The 22869-nt window shown below is 41.5% G+C and overlaps 1 protein-coding gene across 1 annotated transcript in view; it reads left to right on the top strand.

The window, feature by feature from the left end:
* The window catches only part of ptprt (protein tyrosine phosphatase receptor type T), a 379334-nt gene that overhangs the window by 336794 nt on the left and 19671 nt on the right, over positions 1-22869 (top strand). The window contains exons 22-27 of the mRNA XM_061728218.1: positions 1346-1422; positions 5839-5875; positions 6087-6184; positions 6736-6852; positions 17741-17895; positions 20901-21036. Coding sequence (XP_061584202.1) covers positions 1346-1422; positions 5839-5875; positions 6087-6184; positions 6736-6852; positions 17741-17895; positions 20901-21036 — 620 coding nt within the window. The remainder of the gene's footprint in view (positions 1-1345; positions 1423-5838; positions 5876-6086; positions 6185-6735; positions 6853-17740; positions 17896-20900; positions 21037-22869) is intronic.

The following is a 22869-nucleotide window of genomic DNA, read 5'->3' on the forward strand; positions in this document are numbered from 1 at the left end:
TATTAATTAGAAAAAGTGGAACTTGCCTCTGGAAAAGACCGGCGGATGGTCTGGGATGTCGTTACAAAGTTAAACACACGTTTGAGAGCAGCAGCCTTTCTACGAGAGGTGCAGTGTTTGGGTCCTGCTGACTTTTTCTTGTACTTCCCATCGACTCCACGAACTGAAGTTGTCTGCATTTTTGTGAATGAATCATCTTATGGGGAAGAAACAGACTTGACCTGAATTGACGTAAACGAACCCAGACTGAACCAAACCGACCGGTTGTTCCTCTCTGTTTCTGGTTTGGACGGTCCTTTATTTCACTCCCATTAGTCAGGCCGCTACGGTGGCCGAGACCCGCCATTGCTGAAAATAAAAGTAACGCTGCAAACAGAAACAAACGCCGCTGCAAATAAAAGAAACGCTGCAAACAGAAACAAACGCTGCTGCAAATAAAAGAAACGCTTAGCAAATAAAAGAAACGCTGCAAACAAAAAGAAACCCCGCTGCAAATAAAATAAAAAAACGACGCAAATAAAAAAGCCACAACGGAAGTGAATTACCGGGGACTATTTTTGCCGATGCACCGGTGTTGCACATTAAAAATTACACGTAGCGACGTTGAACACTAACCTTTTCACTTATTTTCTCGTTCGTTGTTCTTCTTATTCCTCGCTCTTCTTATTTCTTCCTTTTCACTTACGTCCTCTTCGTCTTCTTCTTCTCCTCCTACGTAAAAAACACCAGTGCATCAGCAAAAATAGTCCCCGGTAATTCACTTCTGTTGTGGCTTTTTTATTTGCGTCGTTTTTTATTTTTTATTTGCAGCAGCGTTTGTTTTTATTTGCAGCGTTTATTTTATTTGCAAAGCATTTCTTTTTATTTGCAGCGGGGTTTCTTTTTATTTGCAGCGTTTATTTTATTTGCAAAGCGTGTCTTTTATTTGCAGCGTTTATTTTATTTGCAGCTGGCTTTCTTTATATTTGCAGCGTGTCTTGTATTTGCAGCAGCGTTTGTTTTTATTTGCAGCGTTTATTTTATTTGCAGCTGGCTTTCTTTATATTTGCAGCGTGTCTTGTATTTGCAGCGGCGTTTTTTTTTATTTGCAGCGTTTATTTTATTTGCAAAGTGTTTCTTTTTATTTGCAGTGGCGTTTCTTTAATTTGCAGCGGCGTTTGTTTCTGTTTGCAGCGTTACTTTTATTTTCAGCGATGGTGGGTCTCGGCCACCGTAGGCTGCCCTCCCACCCCTCTCTCACCCCGTCTCACCCCTCTCACCCCCCCCTCTCCATCAGTTAGCTTCACAAACTGTGGGTAAATGTAACTTTAGGCTTGTTGTATTTGTCTGCTATCTGACCCCACAGACGATCACACCAGAGTCCGGCTGCAGCTGCTGGACGGAGACCCGCACTCGGATTATATCAACGCCAACTACATAGACGTGAGCTGACACACACACACACACACACACACACACACACACACACACACACACACACACACACACACACACACACACACAAACACACACACACACACACACACACACACACACACACACACACACACACACACACACACACACACACACACAAACACACACACAGACACACAAACACACACACAGACACATACAGACAGGTCACGTCCACCCCAAATGTTAGTGTTTTATTTACGTTTTTTTTTTTACGTATACGTAAATTAAAAGAAAATATATCTGAAGTATTCGAGAACCTTTAAAATTATCTTTTTTTTCAAATATCATCACAAAATTATACAAATCACAAAATGTCTTTTTTTTAAATGAAAACATATACAAGAAGCAAAAAAAAAAACAAAAAAACTAAAATGTGCTTTACATCTAATGTACCTTTGACCCTTAAATTGACCAATCACTTCTATTACATCAAGTGCCACATACAGAAGTTTAAAGTTTAAAAAAAAGTTAAAAACACAAAAAGATAACCTAGAGTTGTTTTAGAAGTAGAATTCAACGGTGTGTCCAAGACTAAGCTGTGATTAAAAGCGGATTAAAATAGATTAAAAACATTTGTCAGAATTTTAACTGCGTGAGACAAAATGTGCTTTTCTGCGTAAAAACACTGGTTATAAAGAGAGATGAGATCTTTAAGATGCAAAACTTCATATGGTCATAAGTCGTAAGACGGGGAAAACTAGAGATAATCACAGTTTATCTTAGCTACCTCGCTTGCTGTTTCCATGACGACACTAAACTACATTGCTGCCTCCCATTCAAGCTATCACTGCAACGTTCAGTCATATCACCGATGGATAGTTTAAAGGCCGGAACTAAATAAAGAGGTAAATATAAAAGATTGTTGGGTTAGTTGCTGGTTTGGAGTCGTCGTGCGTCCACACACCAGACGAACTCAGACGTCCTCACACTCACTTAAAATTACTAAAAACTTACTGAAAATACTTAAAATACTTAAAATTACTAAAAATGAACTTAAAATAGTTAAATTACTTAAAATGACTAAAAATGTACTTAAAATAATTAAATTACTTAAAATTACTAAAAATGTACTTAAAATACTTAAATGACTAAAAACCTACTGAAAATACTTAAATTTCTTAAAATTACAAAAAACTTACTTAAAATACTTAAAATGACTAAAAATGAACTTAAAATAGTTACATTTCTTAAAATTACAAAAAACTTACTTAAAATACTTAAATTACTAAAAACGTTCTTAAAATTACTAAAAACTTACTTAAAATACTCAAATTACTTAAAATTACTAAAAACTTACTTAAAATAAATAAAAATTACTAAAATCTTACTTGAAATACTTAAATTATTTGAAATTACTAAAAACGTACTTCCTCAGACGTCCTCACACTGGTGGCCAGAGCAAACACTGCTATTGGAGTCCGTTGTTTGGAGGAAATATCCGTATCTGAATCTGAATTAATCTTTTATTTCGGCTTGTACACACTTTTTTACAAAACAAGATGAAAAGGTAAAATAAAACATTTCTTTTGCTGAAAAGGTGTAGCTGAAGCCGTAGCTTATAGTGCCGACCCATTTTATCTTATGATCAATATAAAACATTAACATTACTCCGTGGAAACAAACAATGCATAAAAAGGACAAAAATAAATAAATAAGAGAAAATATAAAATTGACGTTTCACATTCTAGAATGTTTTTGATAATATACTTTATAATTATAGTGTTTTATATTTATTTACAATATTTTCTTTAAACATTTCCTTAAACTTGAAGATAGAACTGCACATTTTTAGGTCGTTGTCACAACTATTCCATATTTCTCTAGTCTTAATTGATGTCCATCTCTTTTTAATATTAGTTCTTACTGTCGTCGTCTCAAACATGAGTTTCCCCCTCAGGTCATAGTTTCTTTTATTTGGAACAAATCCTGGATGTAGTTTGGAAGCAGTTTCTGCTGGGCTTTAAAGGCAAATAGAACAGTTTTCTGCTCGGCTATATCATGGAATTTTAGAGTATTATATTTAATAAAGAGATTATTTGTTGGTTTATAATAGTCAGATCTATTATTTATCCTTAACGCTCTTTTCTGTAACAGGAAAATAGGGTTTGTATTTGTTTTATAGGTGTTACCCCAAACCTCCACACAATAAGTCATGTATGGAACTCAGATCCTGGTGAAAAACCCTCGTTTTCATCAACGACTCTTCTCCCACTTTGCTTATTATCACATCTGCTAATTGGTTTCCCCCCCGCCCTGCAGGGATCGTGCTTCGCTTGTTCATTTAATCTCTCACTGACACCTTATGGTTGTTTTTCATTATTTATTTGTTTTATGAAGCCGTAAAGTCGGGGGAAATTAGAAAATTAGAAAATTAAACTGTATCACTACGTCCCGTCGCTGGCGATAAGAACATGCTGAGTGATATTAATAAGAGCTGAATGAACCTGATGAATGTGTTAGTTTTGCCAAGGTTATCTGCTTAAAGGGGGTTTTGGTTGGGGGACAACAATAAAATAATAATTATCCTTTAGAAACTCACGGGAAAAGGAATCGTTTGTTTATTTGAAGGGCGAGTTTGGAGAAGGAGACGGGATGAATTAAACAGGAAGAAATGCTGATTGACGGATAGAAGGAAGAAAACAGCCAAAGTTCTGATCCCGACGTGTTCCTAAACCTCCCTTCTTATCAAGGATGCATCCTGGGAAACTTCTGCAGAACACAAAGTATCCCAGGATGCACTTCAACAAGCAGAAGTAACAGCAGAAGAGAAAAGAGTAAAAAAAAAAATAATAAAATAAAATAAAAAATACCCGCCAGCTACACGAGTCCAAATTTGGCGTTCTGATAACTGAAAAACGGCAAAAGACGCACGAATAACTGAGGAAAACCTTCTGAGAAGGACGGAGGAGAAGGGGAAGGTGGGAAAGAGACCTGCAGGATCCAAAATGCAAGTTCAAGTTTAACTATAAAGCACTTGTCGGGAACGTCAGGAACGTCAACTTCAGGAACGTCCGGAAAGTCAACTTCAGGAACGTCGGGAACGTCAACTTCAGGAACGTCAACTTCAGGAACGTCGGGAACGTCAGGAATGTTAACTTCAGGAACGTCGGGAACGTCAACTTCAGGAACGTCGGGAACGTCAGGAATGTTAACTTCAGGAACGTCGGGAACGTCAACTTCAGGAACGTCGGGAACGTCAGGAACATTAACTTCAGGAACGTCAGGAACGTCAACTTCAGGAACGTCGGGAACGTCAACTTCAGGAACGTCGGGAACGTCAGGAATGTTAACTTCAGGAACGTCAGGAACGTCAACTTCAGGAACGTCGGGAATATCAGGAATGTTAACTTCAGGAACGTCAGGAACGTCAACTTCAGGAACGTCAGGAACGTCAACTTCAGGAACGTCGGGAACGTCAACTTCAGGAACGTCGGGAACGTCAGGAATGTTAACTTCAGGAACGTCAGGAACGTCAACTTCAGGAACGTCGGGAATATCAGGAATGTTAACTTCAGGAACGTCAGGAACGTCAACTTCAGGAACGTCAGGAACGTCAACTTCAGGAATGTCGGGAACGTCAACTTCAGGAACAACAACAGCTGACCAAAGTGCTGGACAAGCGAAAGGAAAACAAAACAGGACAATGTAAAACATAGAACACATGAATAAAATAAAACAATGACCGTGAGTTAAATGACAGTGAATAAAAAAAGAGTTTTAAGATGATTTAATAATGTAAAAAGATTTGAGATGTAAGAAGGTGCAAGACCATTTAAAGATTTAAATAATAATAAAAGGATTTTAAAATCGGACGGGGAGCCAACAAAGGGCTGCAGCACGGATCACATGATCCCGCCTGTATAACTTTCTTCAAGTTTCTGAAACATAAAAAGGGTTTAACCTCGGATAAAAGCTTTGGATTTTACAACTGCGTTAATTTGTTTCTCCATTTTAAAGTGTAGAGTCCAAAACTACACGAGGTTTCTGGCCGTATCCCTGACATGTGGTTCTAGGTGTTCTAGATCTACATCTGAGTCACAGGCAGCACCGGGACCAAAAACCAGGACCTCCGTTTTATTATTTCATTAAAGTTTTAAAAGTTTAAAGCCATCCAGGCTCTGATGTCCTCCAGACATTCTGATAAACTTTTACAAGAGTTGGAGTCGTTGCGTTTTACAAGGTCTGACAAGGAAATGACACAAACTGAAACCAAGTGATAGAAATGTAGAAATGAAGATGTATCAGGAGTTAAACAGAAAACATAAACCCAGACGGTAAAGAAAGACAAAGACGAGTGTTTTTGTTCCTTAAATATTCTGATTCACACATTTACTGTTAATTATCATGTTTTAATGTTGTGTTTCTCTCCCCGACCTGCAGGGATACCACCGGCCCCGACACTACATCGCTACGCAAGGTGATGATCTTTGTGGGTGTGTGTATAAGTGTGCACCTCCCTGACCTGTGTGTGTGTGTGTGTGTGTGTGTGTGTGTGTGTGTGTGTGTGTGTGTGTGTGTGTGTGTGTGTGTGTGTGTGTGTGTGTGTGTGTGTGTGTGTGTGTGTGTGTGTGTGTGTGTGTGTATATGTGTGTGTACCTCTCTGACCTACGTGTGTGTGTGTGTTTCAGGGCCGATGCAGGAGACGGTGAGGGATTTCTGGAGGATGGTCTGGCAGGAGAACAGCGCCTCTATCGTCATGGTAACCAACCTGGTGGAAGTGGGAAGGGTGAGTTCGTTTTCCCGGCTCCTACACTCCGTGTTTAAGGCGGCGCCGCAGAAGCTGCAGATATATATTATATATATGTTTGGTCCTACGTGTCCCTCTGGTCTCCACCAGCTCACAGCTTACCGTCCTGAACACTTACAACTGTTTATTTTGTAAAAAAAGATATACATATATGTTAATTATGCAGCGCAGCCCTGGGTCCTTAAATCCCATTTTTGCTAAAATAAGGCTTTAAAATGTCTTAATTTGTCTTAAATCTCAATCCAAGGGTCTTAATTTTAGAGGGAATGTATCCAGTCATCATTAAACAGTTTATTTTACCGTTTTGAGGAGAATCTCCTGCGGAGGTTCTAAATCTGTGTAGCCAGGTTGGGCAAGTTTCAGCCCAATTGGACTTATTCATGGTCTTCTCTGTGACCTCTGCCAGTAATGTGTGTGACCTCTGCCGGTAGTTTCTGTGACCTCTGCCGCATCGCCGCGGCTTCACGCCCGTCTGAGAGAGTAACACGTGATATTATATTTAAATACGTGGATGTTGCCGTCTGTTGCAGGTGAAGTGCGTCCGGTACTGGCCCGACGAGACGGAGGTTTACGGAGACGTCAAGGTGACGCTGATAGAGACGGAGCCGCTGGCCGAGTACGTGATCCGGACCTTCACCGTGCAGAAGGTAAACGAGTAAACAAGTAGCAACAATAAACATGTTCATCCTTTCAGGTGATTTTAACTACGATAAGGTCGTGACCAGTGGAACAGGTTCTACGTATTACGTTTTCACGTGGATACGTTGCGGCTCTGGTGTCCAGATTATTCACCGTGAGGCTTCAGGGGATGTTGAACTTAAGTACAACACTTACTTAAAATACTTATTACTTAAAATTACTAAAAACTTACTTAAAATAATTATATCACTTAAAATTACTAAAAACTTACTAAAAATACTTAATTACTAAAAACTTACTTAAAATAAATACATTACTTAAAATGACTTAAAATGACTAAAATGTACTTAAAATAGTTAAAGTACTTAAAATTACTAAAAACGTACTTAAAATTACTAAAAATCTACTTAAAATACTTAAATTACGTAAAATTACTAAAAACTTAATTAAAATAATTATATCACTTAAAATTACTAAAAACTTACTTAAAATAAATACATTACTTAAAATTACTAAAAACTTACTTGAAATACTTAAATTATTTTAAATGACTAAAAACTTGCTTAAATTACTAAAAACTTAATTAAAATACTCAAATAACTTAAATTTACTAAAAACTTAATGAAAATACTTAAATTACTTAAAATTACTAAAAACTTACTTAAAATAATTATATCACTTAAAATTACTAAAAACTTACTAAAAATACTTAATTACTAAAAACTTACTTAAAATAAATACATTACTTAAAATGATTTAAGATGACTAAAATGTACTTAAAATACTTAAATTACGTAAAATTACTAAAAACTTAATTAAAATAATTATATCACTTAAAATTACTAAAAACTTACTTAAAATAAATAAATTACTTAAAATTACTAAAAACTTACTTGAAATACTTAAATTATTTTAAATGACTAAAAACTTACTTAAATGACTAAAAACTTGCTTAAAATACTTAAATAACTTTTACTGAAATCGTAAAGCGCCTAGAGACAAATTCTGTTGTAATAAATGCTATATAGATAAAATTGAATTGAATTGAAAAATACTTACATTTCTACTTTCTTTAAATACTTAAATACAACAAATAAAATACTTAAAATGAGACTTTACAAACCAACATTTCGGGGAAAATCCGGTGAGCCGCAAATCTGTGGAGACGTCTCGGTGGATCAGCTTTACCCGAACCAGGCGGGGTCAAAGGTCGTCCATCATCATCCATCGCCCCGTTTAGGTCTGAATAACGAACGTAAAGCTTCCCGTGGATCTACGGGCATGTGATCCGATGACGTCTCCAAAGTACGTTGTGTTTGAGTGAATAAACACTGTTAATCTGATGGATGCAGCAGACGGACTCGTCAGAGTAATTAACAGCCACCAGGAAATGTTGCTGCTTGACCGAAAGGTCATGAATTATTCCTAATTATTCAAATCGCTCAGGAAATGTGTCAGATTTTGAAACACATTTGAGTTCCGTCGTGTTTCTTTCGGAGCCTCGCTCTTCTTCCTCTTCGCTCGTGTGAAAGCAGCTTAGGAAGACGAAGACGAGTCCTCGAGTCCTCACCGTCAGCGCGTTCGCCAGCCATTAATCCGCAGCACCTCCGTGTGTGTGTGGCTATGTGTGCGTGCGTGCGTGCGTGCGTGCGTGCGTGCGTGCGTGCGTGCGTGCGTGCGTGCGTGCGTGCGTGCGTGCGTGCGTGCGTGCGTGCGTGCGTGCGTGCGTGCGTGCGTGCGTGCGTGCGTGCGTGCGTGTGTGCATTTACACTCAGACAGACACACTCGCCGCGTCAGAAGTCTCCATCTCTGAACTCCAGTCGCTGGTGTGATGCGTGAGAGGAGAACGAGGGAGAACGAGGGAAAATGAGGGAGCGGCGGAGGACGGAATTACAGGGTTACAGGTTCTGCTCCGTAATTAAAGTAGCACAATGTAACTTTCAGCCTTTGTTGAGTTTGGCGGCTCCTTTGGACAAAAGCGGTAGTGCTTTACCAGTAGTGTGGAAGGGTTCCTACCATGCTCCTCAAAGTTACATAGTCCAGTGAAGGCGATACAGACCCCTCAGACCATGACAGAGGTTCATTAAACCTGTTGGAACTTGATGTACCATCACAATGATGATGATGAAATATTATATTACGGTGGAAAAGTTACATAGTGCTGCTTTAAACGGTTCCGGCTGCGGGGGGTTGGGGGGAAACGACAACGGGGGGGAACCTGATGAAAACATTCAGCGGCCGCAACATCCGAGCAGATTAACGGAGCGGTGGAGAAGAGAAGCTGACAGAGATGCTAATGTGTCAGCGAGAGAGAGAGAGGAGGAAAGAGAGAATGATCACAAAAGGTGGTTCATGTGTCGGAATCAGCCTCACAGAAGCTCTGCTTCCAGTTTACTACATATTCATTTCAAAGTGCCGTCTATCTGCGAGACTTTTGCAAAACAGACGGAACAAACGAAGCAGCATTGGCTCGCTGCTCTCAGATCAGCAGGACTCGTCCTCATAATAATAATAATAATACATTTTATTTATAGGGCGCCTTTCATGGCACTTAAGGTCGCCGTACAACAACAAATACAGTCAATAAAATAATTAATACAGACTCATATGCCACTGAAGATGTGGGTTTTGAGGAGGGACCGGGTGGGGACATTGATGTGAAGGAGGTCAGAGAGGTATGGGGGAGCGAGATTGTGAATGGGTTAGGGTTAGGGTGTGGATGGGTTAGGTTGTGGATGGGTTAGGGTTAGGTTGTGGATGGGTTAGGGTTAGGGTTAGGTTGTGGATGGGGTAGGGTTAGGGTTAGGTTGTGGATGGGTTAGGGTTAGGGTTAGGTTGTGGATGGGTTAGGGTTAGGTTGTGGATGGGTTAGGGTTAGGTTGTGGATGGGTTAGGGTTAGGTTGTGGATGGGTTAGGGTTAGGGTTAGGTTGTGGATGGGTTAGGGTTAGGTTGTGGATGGGTTAGGGTTAGGGTTAGGTTGTGGATGGGTTAGGGTTAGGTTGTGGATGGGTTAGGGTTAGGTTGTGGATGGGTTAGGGTTAGGGTTAGGTTGTGGATGGGTTAGGGTTAGGTTGTGGATGGGTTAGGGTTAGGGTTAGGTTGTGGATGGGTTAGGTTGTGGATGGGTTAGGGTTAGGTTGTGGATGGGTTAGGGTTAGGTTGTGGATGGGTTAGGGTTAGGTTGTGGATGGGTTAGGGTTAGGTTGTGGATGGGTTAGGTTGTGGATGGGTTAGGTTGTGGATGGGTTAGGGTTAGGGTTAGGTTGTGGATGGGTTAGGGTTAGGTTGTGGATGGGTTAGGGTTAGGGTTAGGTTGTGGATGGGTTAGGTTGTGGATGGGTTAGGGTTAGGTTGTGGATGGGGTAGGGTTAGGGTAAGGGTTAGGTTGTGGATGGCCTTAAATGTATGGAGGAGGATTTTAAAGTTGATCCGGTGTTTGATGGGGAGCCAGTGGAGTTGGTGTAGAACAGGAGTGATGTGGCTGGTGGAAGGTGTTCTGGTGATGATGCAGGCTGCAGCGTTCTGGACCAGTTGAAGTTTATGGAGGAGTTTGTGCGGGAGACCAAAAAGAAGGGAGTTGCAGTAATCCAGGCGGGAGGTGACAAGCGAGTGTACCAGGATTGCGGCGCTGTTGGGAGTGAGTGAAGGGCGGTTGATGTTGCGGAGATGGAAGTAGGCGGACCGGACGGTGTTGTTGATGTGGGAGTGGAATGATAGGGTGCTGTCAAGGACGAGACCCAGACTCTTGTCCTGAGGGGAGGGGGAGACCGAGGAGTTGTCTATGGTAGGGGTGAAACTGGGATGTTTAGTGAGGGTGGACCTAGAGCCAATGAGGACTACCTCAGTTTTGTCACTGTTTAATTTGAGGAAATCGGAGGAAAACAATGATTTGATGCAAACAGGCACAGAGGGAGGAGGGTGGGAAGGTGGAAGTGGGTTTGGAGGAAACGTAGAGCTGGGTGTCGTCCGCGTAGCAGTCGAAGTGGATGTTGTATTTACGGAAAATTAGACCAAGTGGGAGGAGATAAATGATAAAGAGGATAGGGCCAAGGACAGAGCCCTGGGGGACACCGGAGGAAGATGGGAAGTGAAGGATTTCAACTGGATGAACTGAGTACGGCCAGAGAGATAGGAATGAAATCAGTCACATGGGCATGAGCATCAAACCGTGACCCGGCTTCGAGGTCCGGTCTGAAAACCAGAGCAGGTCACATGTACAGATCTGGAAGCAGCGCTGCAGAAACATGGACCCAAGCCTGCAGCCGTGTTGTTATGGGACTTTTAACTTTCCAGCCAGCGTTTAAATGTGTTTTCCAGCTTCAGACCCGGTTTCTTTTGGTCGGTTTGGACTCATCCAGTCATTAGATGGAGGATATGACAGCACTTTTCATTTGTTCTCTTCCCCTCCTCCTCCTCCTCCTCCTCCTCAGACAACTTTAGCAAGCGCGAGCCTGTGTATCTGTATATGATAAAGAGGGAATAACTATGCGTCCGCATGCTCGGCTCGGAGTGACCCTGAGGAAACGCTGATGTAGTCGTTAGGGATCGCTCCGGGAAACCCGGAGAATAAAGAGCAGGAGGACCAGAAACCGGGAGGAGATCACGCTTCCACCAGCTGCTTCAGAGAGAATAAAATATCATATACCGTATTTTCTGGACTATAAAATGCTACTTTTTTCATAGGTTTTCAACCGTGCAGCTTATACAAAGGTTCTATTCTGTGGATTTTTCTTCCACCGCTCGGGGCACTAACCGGAATTAGAATCAAAACTAAGACAAAATAAATGCAAAGAAGAATACGCTACTTCTTCTTAAATAGAGCGGATGCGGCTTGTATGCAGGTGGGGCTTATAGTCCAGAAAATACAGTAATGTCCTGTTTCCTAAAAAACGTATTTAAAATTTCTAAAAACGTACCTAAAAAACTTAAAACAACAAGTAATACTTAACCCTTGTGCTGTCTTCGGGTCAAGGAAGGAGGAAGGGAAGAAGGAAGGAAGGGAGAAAACAAGGAAAGAATGTATGAGGGGAGAAAAGAAGGAAGGAAGGGAGAAAGGAAAGAAGGAAGGAAGGGAGGGAGGAAGGGAGGAAAGAAAGAAGGAGGGGAAAAAATGAAGGAAGGGAGAAAAGAAGGAAAGAAGGGAGGAAAGAAAATGAAGGGAAAAAGAAGGAAGGAACGGAGAAAAGAAGGAAGGAAGGAAAGAAGGAAGGAAAGAAGGGAAAAGGAAGGAAGGAAGGAAGGAAGGAAGGGAAAAAAGAAGGAAGGAAGGGAGAAAAGAAGGAAGGAAGGAAGGAAGGGAGAAAAAAAGGAAAGAATGTAAAGAAAATGAAGGGAAAAAGAAGGAAGGAAGGAAGGAAGGAAGGAAGGAAGGAAGGAAGGAAGGAAGGAAGGAAGGAAGGAAGGAAGGAAGGAAGGAAGGAAGGAAGGAAGGAAAGAAGGAAGGAAACAAGGAAAGAATGTACGAGGGGAGTAAAGAAGGAAGGAAGTAAAGAAGGAAGGAAGGAAAGAAGGAAGGAAACAAGGAAAGAATGTACGAGGGGAGTAAAGAAGGAAGGAAGTAAAGAAGGAAGGAAGGAAGGAAGGAAGGAAGGAAGGAAGGAAGAAGGAAGGAGAGAGCAGGAGGAAAGAAGGAACAGGAGAATTAGGTCATTTTGACCCAAAGACAGTAAAGGGTTAAAATGAGACTTTACAAACCGACATCTCCAGCCCCGGCTGTCGATCTGCCATCGATCGATTCAGGGAAGTAATTTCTGCATCGGATCGATGGAGAGTCAACTCATCAAACCACCTTGTGGTTTCCCCCTACGTCCTTCTGATCCCTCCTTCCTCTCGTCCTCTCCCCTCTCTCTCTTCCTCTCTCCTCTCTCTCTTCCCTCCCTCGCTACCTTGTGCCGAAGCTCTTCTCTTTAGATTTTTTTTTTTAGATTTATTTATTTGCACAGTTGAAAATTACACAAATAATGTAACAACTTTACAAATTAAAGTGCATTAAGAGGCGAAAACTCAAAGAGCTTATCAGGTGCCTCCACCTATAGTTAACATAAAATGTAATATCATACTTATAAAAACAAAATATACAAATGAGCAATTAGAAATCTATAGATGATAGAAATAAATGAAAATTACAAAGAATTTACACAAAAGAAAAATGATCGGATATATGAATAACGATAAAGAGTACAATTTAATAATTAAGAAACAAACAAAAAATAAATTACTAAATAACAAACCAAATTAAAGCTGCAAGCAGCGATGAACGGGCCCTCGCACTCACGGCCACTGCCCCCCATAAGCATATCAGAGATGACACCACCCACGACTCTCTATGTCAAACCATTCAAAAGTTATAGTAGAAAATAGGAACTATGACATATCGACCAATCAGAAGAAGAGGCGGGGATAATTTGCAACAATGAAGGTCAAGGACTCAAAACCGAGTCCGATGACACCACCCACGAGTCTTTATGTCAAACCATTCAAAAGTTATGGCAGAGAATAGTATTCTAGGGGGCGCTGTTGAGCCGTTAGGCCACGCCCATTAATGCAAACCATGAAATATCACATTTATCACCAGGCCTGGCTTGCATGCAAAATTTGGTGACTTTTGGGGAACTGTCAAATATGGACCAATCAGATGAAGGGGACGCGCGCTTTTTGGGGTCTAGCGTCGCCACGGTAACGCTTTTGAAAGAGAAAAGTAATGTGCGTCGTCGCAGGATGGAGGCGCACATTTTGATGTATAACACACCTGGGTGCACGTTACGGTTCGGGCCGTATTAACGGCCGAAGGAATGGCATAAATTGCGCCAAAATTACGCGATTAATTCAGAATGTTCAAAATGGCCGACTTCCTGTTCGGTTTCGGCCATGGCGCCAAGAGACTTTTCTTTAAGTTACTACATGATACAGGTGTGTACCGATTTTCGTGCATGTACGTCAAACCGTATTGTGGGGCTTGAGGCACAAAGTTTTCTAGGGGGCGCTGTTGAGCCGTTAGGCCACGCCCATTAATGCAAACCATTAAATATCATTTTTTTCGCCAGGCCTGGTTGGTGCAGAATTTGGTGACTTTTGGGGCACGTTTAGGGGGAAAAAAGGCCTTCCTTTCGTCAGAAGAAAGAAAAAATTCCTACAGATACAATAGGGCCTTCGCACTATACATGTAAGTGCTCGGGCCCTAATAAAATAATATCAAGGAGATTACACAAGACGATAAAATGTGTCGGTACATCCATTACTTATGCCAGAGCAGTTCCATTTACAAAACAAAAATGAAGTGGTGTTTCCGACATCCTTTAAAACCTTGTACAGAGAATCATTTTTTTGCTAAATGGGAATATGTATTCCATAGTTTGACCCCCGTGTACCGTACTGCATATTTACTCCTGGTTGTAACACATTTTGGAGGAGGCAGATCTAACATAAGTCTGGACCTGAGAGTTTTTAGTGAAATAGTCTTTGAGGTGAGCAGGAATGCTTTCCTCCTTCAAGACCTTATAAATAAAAACACATGCCTGATAAATATTTATGTTATAAATGTTGAGAATATAAAGTTTCTGAAACAAAGGACTGGAGGGGCTGTATGAATCTGAACAAGTTGCTTTCCTGACAAAACGTTTCTGACAAACCAAGATTGTATTTAACTTTGTGGGAAAAGTACTGGCCCAGACTATATTACAGTAAGAAAGATATGGGTAAATTAGACTGTAATACTCTCTCCGTTGTGTTTTCCTGACCTTTCCCTCTGGCCTCATCCCTTCTCCGGTATCATCAGGCGCTCTGTCACAACAGATAATCTACTACAAGCAAGCGTGTACCGTTCTATTCTTAGAGTAAACTGAACCCAGGACGACATTCCAGCCTCTTTTACTTTGGAGGAGTTTAAGGAAATCAATCGTATTGAATGATCAAAGTAGCAGAGACGTTCGCCGACATGAAGGAGCTCCGTCTTCTACTTTGTCTGACTTTCTGAATCAAATAAAAAGAATAATTTCTTTGGATCAAAAGCTGGAACTGATAAATAAAGCTCTGGAGGGGTGATGGATGATGATATAAAAGCTTTATTCACCAACTTTGACACATTAACCATGTCTGTGGAAGATAAAAGAGCCACGTTAGAAGAAAACAGTGGACCCAAAACTGACCCCTGAGGGACGCCAGATTTCACAGGAGAGAAAGTTGTGCATTGATTGGGGCTTTTATATGTAATAATTCTTATAAAAAACGTTAAAAACCTGCACCAGGAGCCATCTCACGCTATTGTCAGAAAAACAAACAAATTAGATTAGATATTGCAGTTGAATATACATATATATATGTATATATATATATATATATATATATATACATATATATATATATATGTATATATATATAAATGCAGCCTTCTGTAAGCTTTAAATATCCACTGGACTTACATCAAATACATCAAAACACAACAATAAAAAACACTTTTCTGAACTTATCAATATGACTCTGTCCTTCACAGGATAAGTAAAATGGATCACTGCAAAAACCCAAAATCTTAACAAGAATATTTGTCTTATTTCTAGTTAAGTTAGTTTACTAAAAAAAAAATCTAATTACACTTAAAACAAGACTCATCACTGGAAAAAACACAACAATTTTCACCTGTTTCAAGTAGATTTTCACTTAAAATAAGTAGAAAAATCTGCCAGTGGAACAAGATTTTTTTGCTTGTAATGAGAAGATAAATCTTGTCCCACTGGCAGATTTTCCTACTTATTTTAAGTGAAAATTTACTTGAAACAGGTGAAAATTGTCAAATAAGTTATTTTTGTGGTGTTATTTTTGACTCTAAATGTTGAAATAGCAGTAAAACCACATTCATTGATGAAATGACATAAGGGATGGAAAGAGGGGATGGCAGTTTTACAGGGGGGGATGATTTGGACCGTTTTTATTTCAGGGGGGGATGATTTGGACCGTTTTTATTTCAGGGGGGGATGCCGTCCCCCCTCATCCCCCTCAACTCCAGTACTGTTGTCCTCCCTCCGCGGCTCAGCTTCCTCCATCAACCCGATGGAAACCCGAGGGTTTTTTTTAAGTGAAAGTGTCGCGCGTTTACGGCGGCATCCGTGCACGTCCTTCTGCTTCCGTCCCACATGTGGCTTTTCTGTTTTCTGGTTCCTCCAGCTATATTTGGCTCATTTATTTACCTCTAAGTACCGCGGAGGGGACGGGGGGGTCTGGGTCTCCCTGTAAATCTGAACTGGACGGCGACGTTTCCTCCTGTAAGTCTGTCCCAGAAGAGCCATTGGGAGATTTGTGAAATCAATTAATCTCTTTTATGGAGCTTGAGTGGCCTTCAGGTTCCTCAAATCTCCCCTGTAAATTAGGCAAATGAGGCGCGATAAGTCTTCCTGCCCCTCGCTCCCAGAAGTGGCCGGGAGCGCCGTCCAGGCGTCCTCAAGACTGATTGATTTTTCCCTCCGAAGCCGCAGACGCACTGAGGCCTTCGTTCGTTCTCGAGGTCGTGAACCGTTGGTACTTCCTGTCGCCGGGTTCCCCGGGGACCCCTGGAGAGCTTTGTTGTGTCCCACATCCGTCCTCGTCAGAGCTCTGGATATGCAGCGCCGTCCTCCTCAGAGACCAGGGCTGGGGACCGATTCAAATGTCAAGAATCGATTCCGATTCTTAAGATTCAGAATCGATTATCACGGTTTGATTTGATCCGATTCGATTCCGATATTTATTTTGGTTAGTGTTATTAAAACTGTTGTTATAAAAAGCTGATGATGCTGTAAGGACCAATCAGCTCCAAGAATGCTGATATAACGGCTTTCAGAAACATCGTGGGGCAGAATTACCAAACAGATCCAGGGCAGCAAATATATGAAATGGCTTTTAGGGGGGGAGTTGCGGGATGCAGGCCAGCACTCAGCTCCTGAAGCTCCGGCCTGCAAACGTGCACAAAAGAGAAAAAAGGGGGGGCCAGCACAAGAAACTACAGGAGCGATGACAAAAATGATAGCTATGAGATACTTATAATAAATAAAAATGGAAATGGAGAAGAGAGGAAGGGAAGAGGAGAGGAGAAGAAGGGTGAGAGTCACCGCCCAGTGGATCATGTTGGTCCCCCCTGCAGCATAAGCCTATAGCAGCATATCTACCACCAAGCTATATTTGAGACTAACTATTATAGTCTTGTTCTATAGCTGCAGCTATGACTACTGACTCTAACACACTAGAGTTTACACTACCTAGAGATTTACCAACACCAGCTAGAGGTTTACTAAACACTAACTATAGGCTTTACTAAACAGAAAGGTTTTAAGTTTAGTTTTAAAGGTGGAGGTGGTGTCAGCCTCCTTAACCCAGATTGGAAGTTGGTTCCATAGTAATAGTGCCTGATAGCAGAACGCCCGCCCTCCAAATCTACATTTAGATACTCTAGGAACTACGAGTAAACCTGCACTCTGAGAACGGAGAGCTCTGCCAGGAACATAAGGCACTATCAGGTCTTGCAAATAATGTGGAGCTAAGCCGTTTTGGGCTTTATATGCAAGTAATACAATTTTAAATTGGATTCTGAATTTTACGGGTAGCCAATGGAGCGATGCTAACACTGGAGAGACATTTATGCAAATGTACCCCAAGACAGTATATAAAGTAATGAAATATAGACAACATATGCAATTATAACTGAAAACCTTACTATTTTCATACCTTTAAACATATTTAATGGCATAAACATGGCACCAGTTATTCTCGTGTCCAAAACATTCCTTTTTTGGGCACAAACAAAAAAATACCTATGGTTTTTAATGTAATGATGAAAAAAAAATCAATCTTTAGACATACGAATGGATTTTCAGGAATGAATATGAGAGTGGAGTGGCGAGACGCATCACCTTGTCCTCTTGTCTTCCAGAAGGGCCACCACGAGATCCGTGAGCTGCGGCAGTTCCACTTCACGAGCTGGCCCGACCACGGCGTGCCCTGCTACGCCACCGGGCTGCTGGGATTCATCCGGCAGGTCAAGTTCCTCAACCCGCCCGACGCCGGGCCCATCGTTGCCCACTGCAGGTACGGCGACCGGCGCCACCGGGGTTTACGCTGGGAGGCTCCAGGAAGCACGACCAATCATTTTAGAGTTCAGCAAATGTTCTTCAAAATGACTTAATCAAATCGGGGCACCACCTGGGCTTAACCAGGAAAAATGATAACTTTAACAGCAAAATCAGTCTCAAAAATAGGGGTTATTCTGCAGAGTAACAGTAAAGGGCTGTTATTTCTGCAGGATAATATTGAAGGCTCTTAAAGAGGATTCACCTTCCACCTCGCTGCCACCACAAGAGTCGCCATGACGACCGCGTACTTAACCCCCGTGTCCCGTTGGGTGGAAATAGATCACTCACGTTGTCGAGAGCGCGAATGCTCGAGGTTTTTCCCGCGTCCCGATGCGCCGGAATTGCAGCGCGGGAGATTCCTCCGTCCATCAGTGAACCCCCCAGAGGAAAACCGGAGGTTTGTTTCCACATCAGTCTCACGCCGGGAACCTTCATCCTCTCAGACTGACGGGTTTTTATGTTTTAAAAACATTTATTAAACACACACACGTCCTGGAAAAGAGAGAGGGAGGAGACCTGAGGACGAAAGAGTGAGACGCCATGTGGACGGAGGTGTGGACAGGAAGTTATGGCCGTCACTTCCAATTTCTGAGGCCACTCGGACGCCACACACACACACACACACACACACACACACACACACACACACACACACACACACACACACACACACACACACACACACACACACACACCCCCAGCAGTATTCTGGTCTCAACATTAATCACAGCCGTTGACAGGTAATCTGCCGAGGCCCCTCCTCTCCTCCTCTCCTCCTCTCCTCCTCTCCTCCTTTCCTCTCCCCGTCCTTCTCCGCTCTTATCTCTCTCTTTTCCTTCTCTCTCTCTCTCTCTCTCTCTCTCTCTCTCTCCGCTGAGTGAAAGATGGCTTCCTCGCCTCCTCTCCATCCCTCCGTGCCTCATTGACTCATCCCCTCTCCATCCCTCCATCCCTCCATCCCTGCCTCTTCCACAGCCATCGCTCGTGGCCACAAACCTCTTCACGTCCCTCCATCCCTCCATCCCTCCATCCTCCCATCTGCTGCTCTGCCTCTCCATCTTCCTCTCCCCTCCGAGTGTTGATGTATCGCCTCAACACATGACGCGGCATATTAACATCTATGTGAGAGAGAGAGAGAGAGACTCGTATATAACTGAGCTCCTGAAGTTTAACCGCCGGAAAGTTCAGTAAAAACACGTCCGATTATAATTATTATTTTTATTATTAGGGCCCGAGTGCTGACGGTGCGAAGGCCCTATTGCATCTGTAGGAATTTTTTATTCTTTCTTTATTCTTCTGACGAAAGGAGGGCCTTTTTTCCCCCTAAACGTGCCCAAAAAGTGACCAAATTTTGCACGCAAGCCAGGCCTGGTGAAAAATTTGATATTTAATGGTTTGCATTAATGGGCGTGGCCTAATGGCTCAACAGCGCCCCCTAGAAAACTTTGTACCTCAAGCTCCACAATACGGTTTGACGTACATGCACGAAAATCGGTACACACCTGTATCATGTCACAACTTAAAGAAAAGTCTCTTGGCATCATGGCCGAAACCGAACAGGAAGTCGGCCATTTTGAACATTTTGAATTAATCGTGTAATTTTTTTTGCCATTTCTTCGGCAGTTAATTCAGCCCGAACCGTAACGTGCACCCAGGTGTGTTATACATCAAAATGTGCATCTCCATCCTGCGACTATGCACATTACTTTTCTCAGTCAAAAGCGTTACCGTGGCGACACTAGACGCCAAAACGCACGCCCCCCCTTCATCTGATTGGTCCATATTTGATAGTTCCCCAAAAGTCACCAAATTTTGCATGCAAGCCAGGACTGGGGATAAATGTGATATTTCATGGTTTGCATTAATGGGCGTGGCCTAACTGCTCAACAGCGCCCCCTAGAATACTTTTCTCTGCCATAACTTTTGAATGGTTTGACATAAAGACTCGTGGGTGGTGTCATTGGACTCGGTATTGAGTCTTTGACCATAATTGGTGAAAATTAGCCCCGCCCCTTCTTCTGATTGGTCGATATTTCATAGTTCCTATTTTCTGCTATAACTTTTTAATGGTTTAACATAGGAAGTCGTGGGTGGTGTCATTTCTGATATGCTTATGGGGGGCGGTGGCCGTGAGTGCGAGGGCCCGTTCATTGCTGCTTGCAGCTTTAATTATTATTATTATTATTTAATTAGATTATAATAACTAGATTAGTGCCAGCAGTTTCCCCCAGTGATTCCTAATATATATAAATAAAAGCGGCCTCTTGTGTCTGAAGCCAACGTAAAGGACCGTCGGCCAAATCTACGGATGTTTTCAAGTTTCAGGACTTTTAATCTTGTCAGTTGTGTAAAATAAGACCTGGAAACAGACATTGTGGCATAGAATTGTCAAATTGGTTCAATATACCATACACATTTTTACAGATTACTTTTGTAATACTGTATTTGTCCCGGTCTTTGTACGTTTTGACCGTATAGAAACGTAATTCTTGCCATTGTAAGAATGAGATGTACCTGCTGGATCTACTGCCCTTACTTTTTAACAACTTGTGCTTTCTATTATTTTACCTCATTTCTTATCATTTTACTTCATTTTATTTGTTATTTATTGTTTAATTGTTTCTTGCCACTTTTAATGTTGATGTAAAGCACTTTGAATTACCTTGTGTTGAATTGTACTATTCAAATAAACTTGCCTTAAACTTCTTTAATGAAATGAAGTGAGTTTTCAGCTCCTGAGATGGAAACTGTAACGCTGACTCAGCAACTGCAAGACTTATTTGTGCAAGTTGTTGAAGAATTGAAGAGTTTTGCATGAACTTTTCCCTCTTTGTAGGATCTATTTCTTTCTTAGTTCAGTTAAGTTGCACCAGCGTTGGTTTTCTCTTGCGGCTCCGGTATATTTTCTTACGTAGAGCCTATATGTAGTTCTGAGTGTCTGCTGCTGTGTGTTCCCTGCAGCGCCGGCGCCGGCCGGACGGGCTGCTTCATCGCCGTGGACATCATGCTGGACATGGCGGAGAACGAGGGCGTGGTCGACATCTTCAACTGCATCCGGGAGCTCCGGTCCCAGCGGGTCAACATGGTGCAGACGGAGGCGAGTGCAGCACAATATTCAACATTTTAACACACTCTTCCTGTTAGAGTTCTCATAATATTACGACTTTATTCTCATAATATTACGACTTTATTCTCGTAATATTACAACTTTATTCTCATAATATTACGACTTTATTTTCATAATATGACGACTTTATTCTCATAATATTACTTTATTCTCATAATATGACGACTTTATTCTCATAATATTACTTTATTCTCATAAAATGACGACTTTATTTTCATAATATTACGACTTTATTCTCGTAATATTACGACTTTATTCTCATAATATTACGACTTTATTCTCATAATATGACGACTTTATTCTCATAATATTACAACTTTATTCTCGTAATATTACGACTTTATTCTCATAATATTACGACTTTATTCTCATAATATTATGACTTTATTCTCATAATATTATGACTTTATTCTCATAATATGACGACTTTATTCTCATAATATTAAGACTTTATTCTCATAAATTACGACTTTATTCTCTTAATATTACAACTTTATTGTCGTAATGTTACGACTTTATCCTCGTAATATTATGACTTTATTCTCACAACATTATGATCTTATTCTCGTAATTTCGTATTTTTTTTTTGGTCTTAGTTTGGCCCTTATATCCGTCGTACTGCTCTGCTTTGAGTGTTTTCTGCAGCAGATAATATGATACTGGATTCCCCCGAGGGTGTCGTCTCTGTCGGTACTACTGGAGGTCGCGGTACCTACACTGTAAAAATGAATTCTTAGGAAGTTAAAAGGCCTTGTTTCAAGAAACAAGAAGACTGTTTTCAGAGTTCTGGTTAAGAACATCTTTGTTACTCTATTGGCTGCGATGTTTCTGCTCATAATAAGACAAATTTGACTAGATTTAGGAATATTAGGCTTATTTCTAACCGTGTTTTTGCAGTGCTGACCACCTGAAGGCAGTTGTTTCCTACCGGCTCTGTTTTCATCAGCGAGGGTTTACTTAATAACGTTTGCAGAGCGTCCTAATTCCCCCTAATGTTGCACCATCGATCCCGTTTACAGACTCGTTTGTTTGGCTGCTCCATCTCTTCTCTCGGCCGATTTAAGCCGACCAAATCCATCCAATCCATCCTGCTGTTCATTCGTTCTGATGAAAAACCTCTCACTTCCCCCCGAAAGCAGTGTTTAAGAAACAGACTAGTTTCCAGCCCAGATCAGGCCTGGAGCCTGAAATTCACTTCTGAATAGAATTGGGCGATATTTTACCGTTCACGATAAACCGTCAAAAAAATTCCCCACGGTAAAAACAATAAATTCCCGTTGATGACGTTTTTGTGTAAAGATGATTTATGGAAGGAAGGAAGGAAGGAAGGAAGGAAGGAAGGAAGGAAGGAAGGAAGGAAGGAAGGAAGGAAGGAAGGAAGGAAGGAAGGAAGGAAGGAAGGAAGGAAGGAAGGAAGGAAATAAGGAAGGGAGGAAGGAGGGAAGGGAGGAAGGAAGGAAGGAAAAAAGGAGGGAAGGAAGGAAGGAAGGAAGGAAGGAAGGAAGGAAGGAAGGAAGGAAGGAAGGGAGGAAGGAAGGAAGGAAGGAAGGAAGGAGGGTAGGAAGGAAGGAAGGAAGGAAGGAAGGAAGGAAGGAGGATAGGAAGGAAGGAAGGAAGGAAGGAAGGAAGGAAGGAAGGAAGGAAGGAAGGAAGGAAGGAAGGAAGGAAGGAAGGAAGGAAGGAAAGAAGGATAAATTCCAGTTGATGACGTTTTTGTATTGGTATTTTTTATCGTTATCGGGATAAATGCCAGAAATTATCGTGATAACCTTTTTAGTCCAAACCGCCCATCTCTACTTCTGA

This window comes from Cololabis saira, chromosome 8, assembly GCF_033807715.1.
Source record: "Cololabis saira isolate AMF1-May2022 chromosome 8, fColSai1.1, whole genome shotgun sequence".
Lineage (NCBI taxonomy): Eukaryota > Metazoa > Chordata > Actinopteri > Beloniformes > Belonidae > Cololabis > Cololabis saira.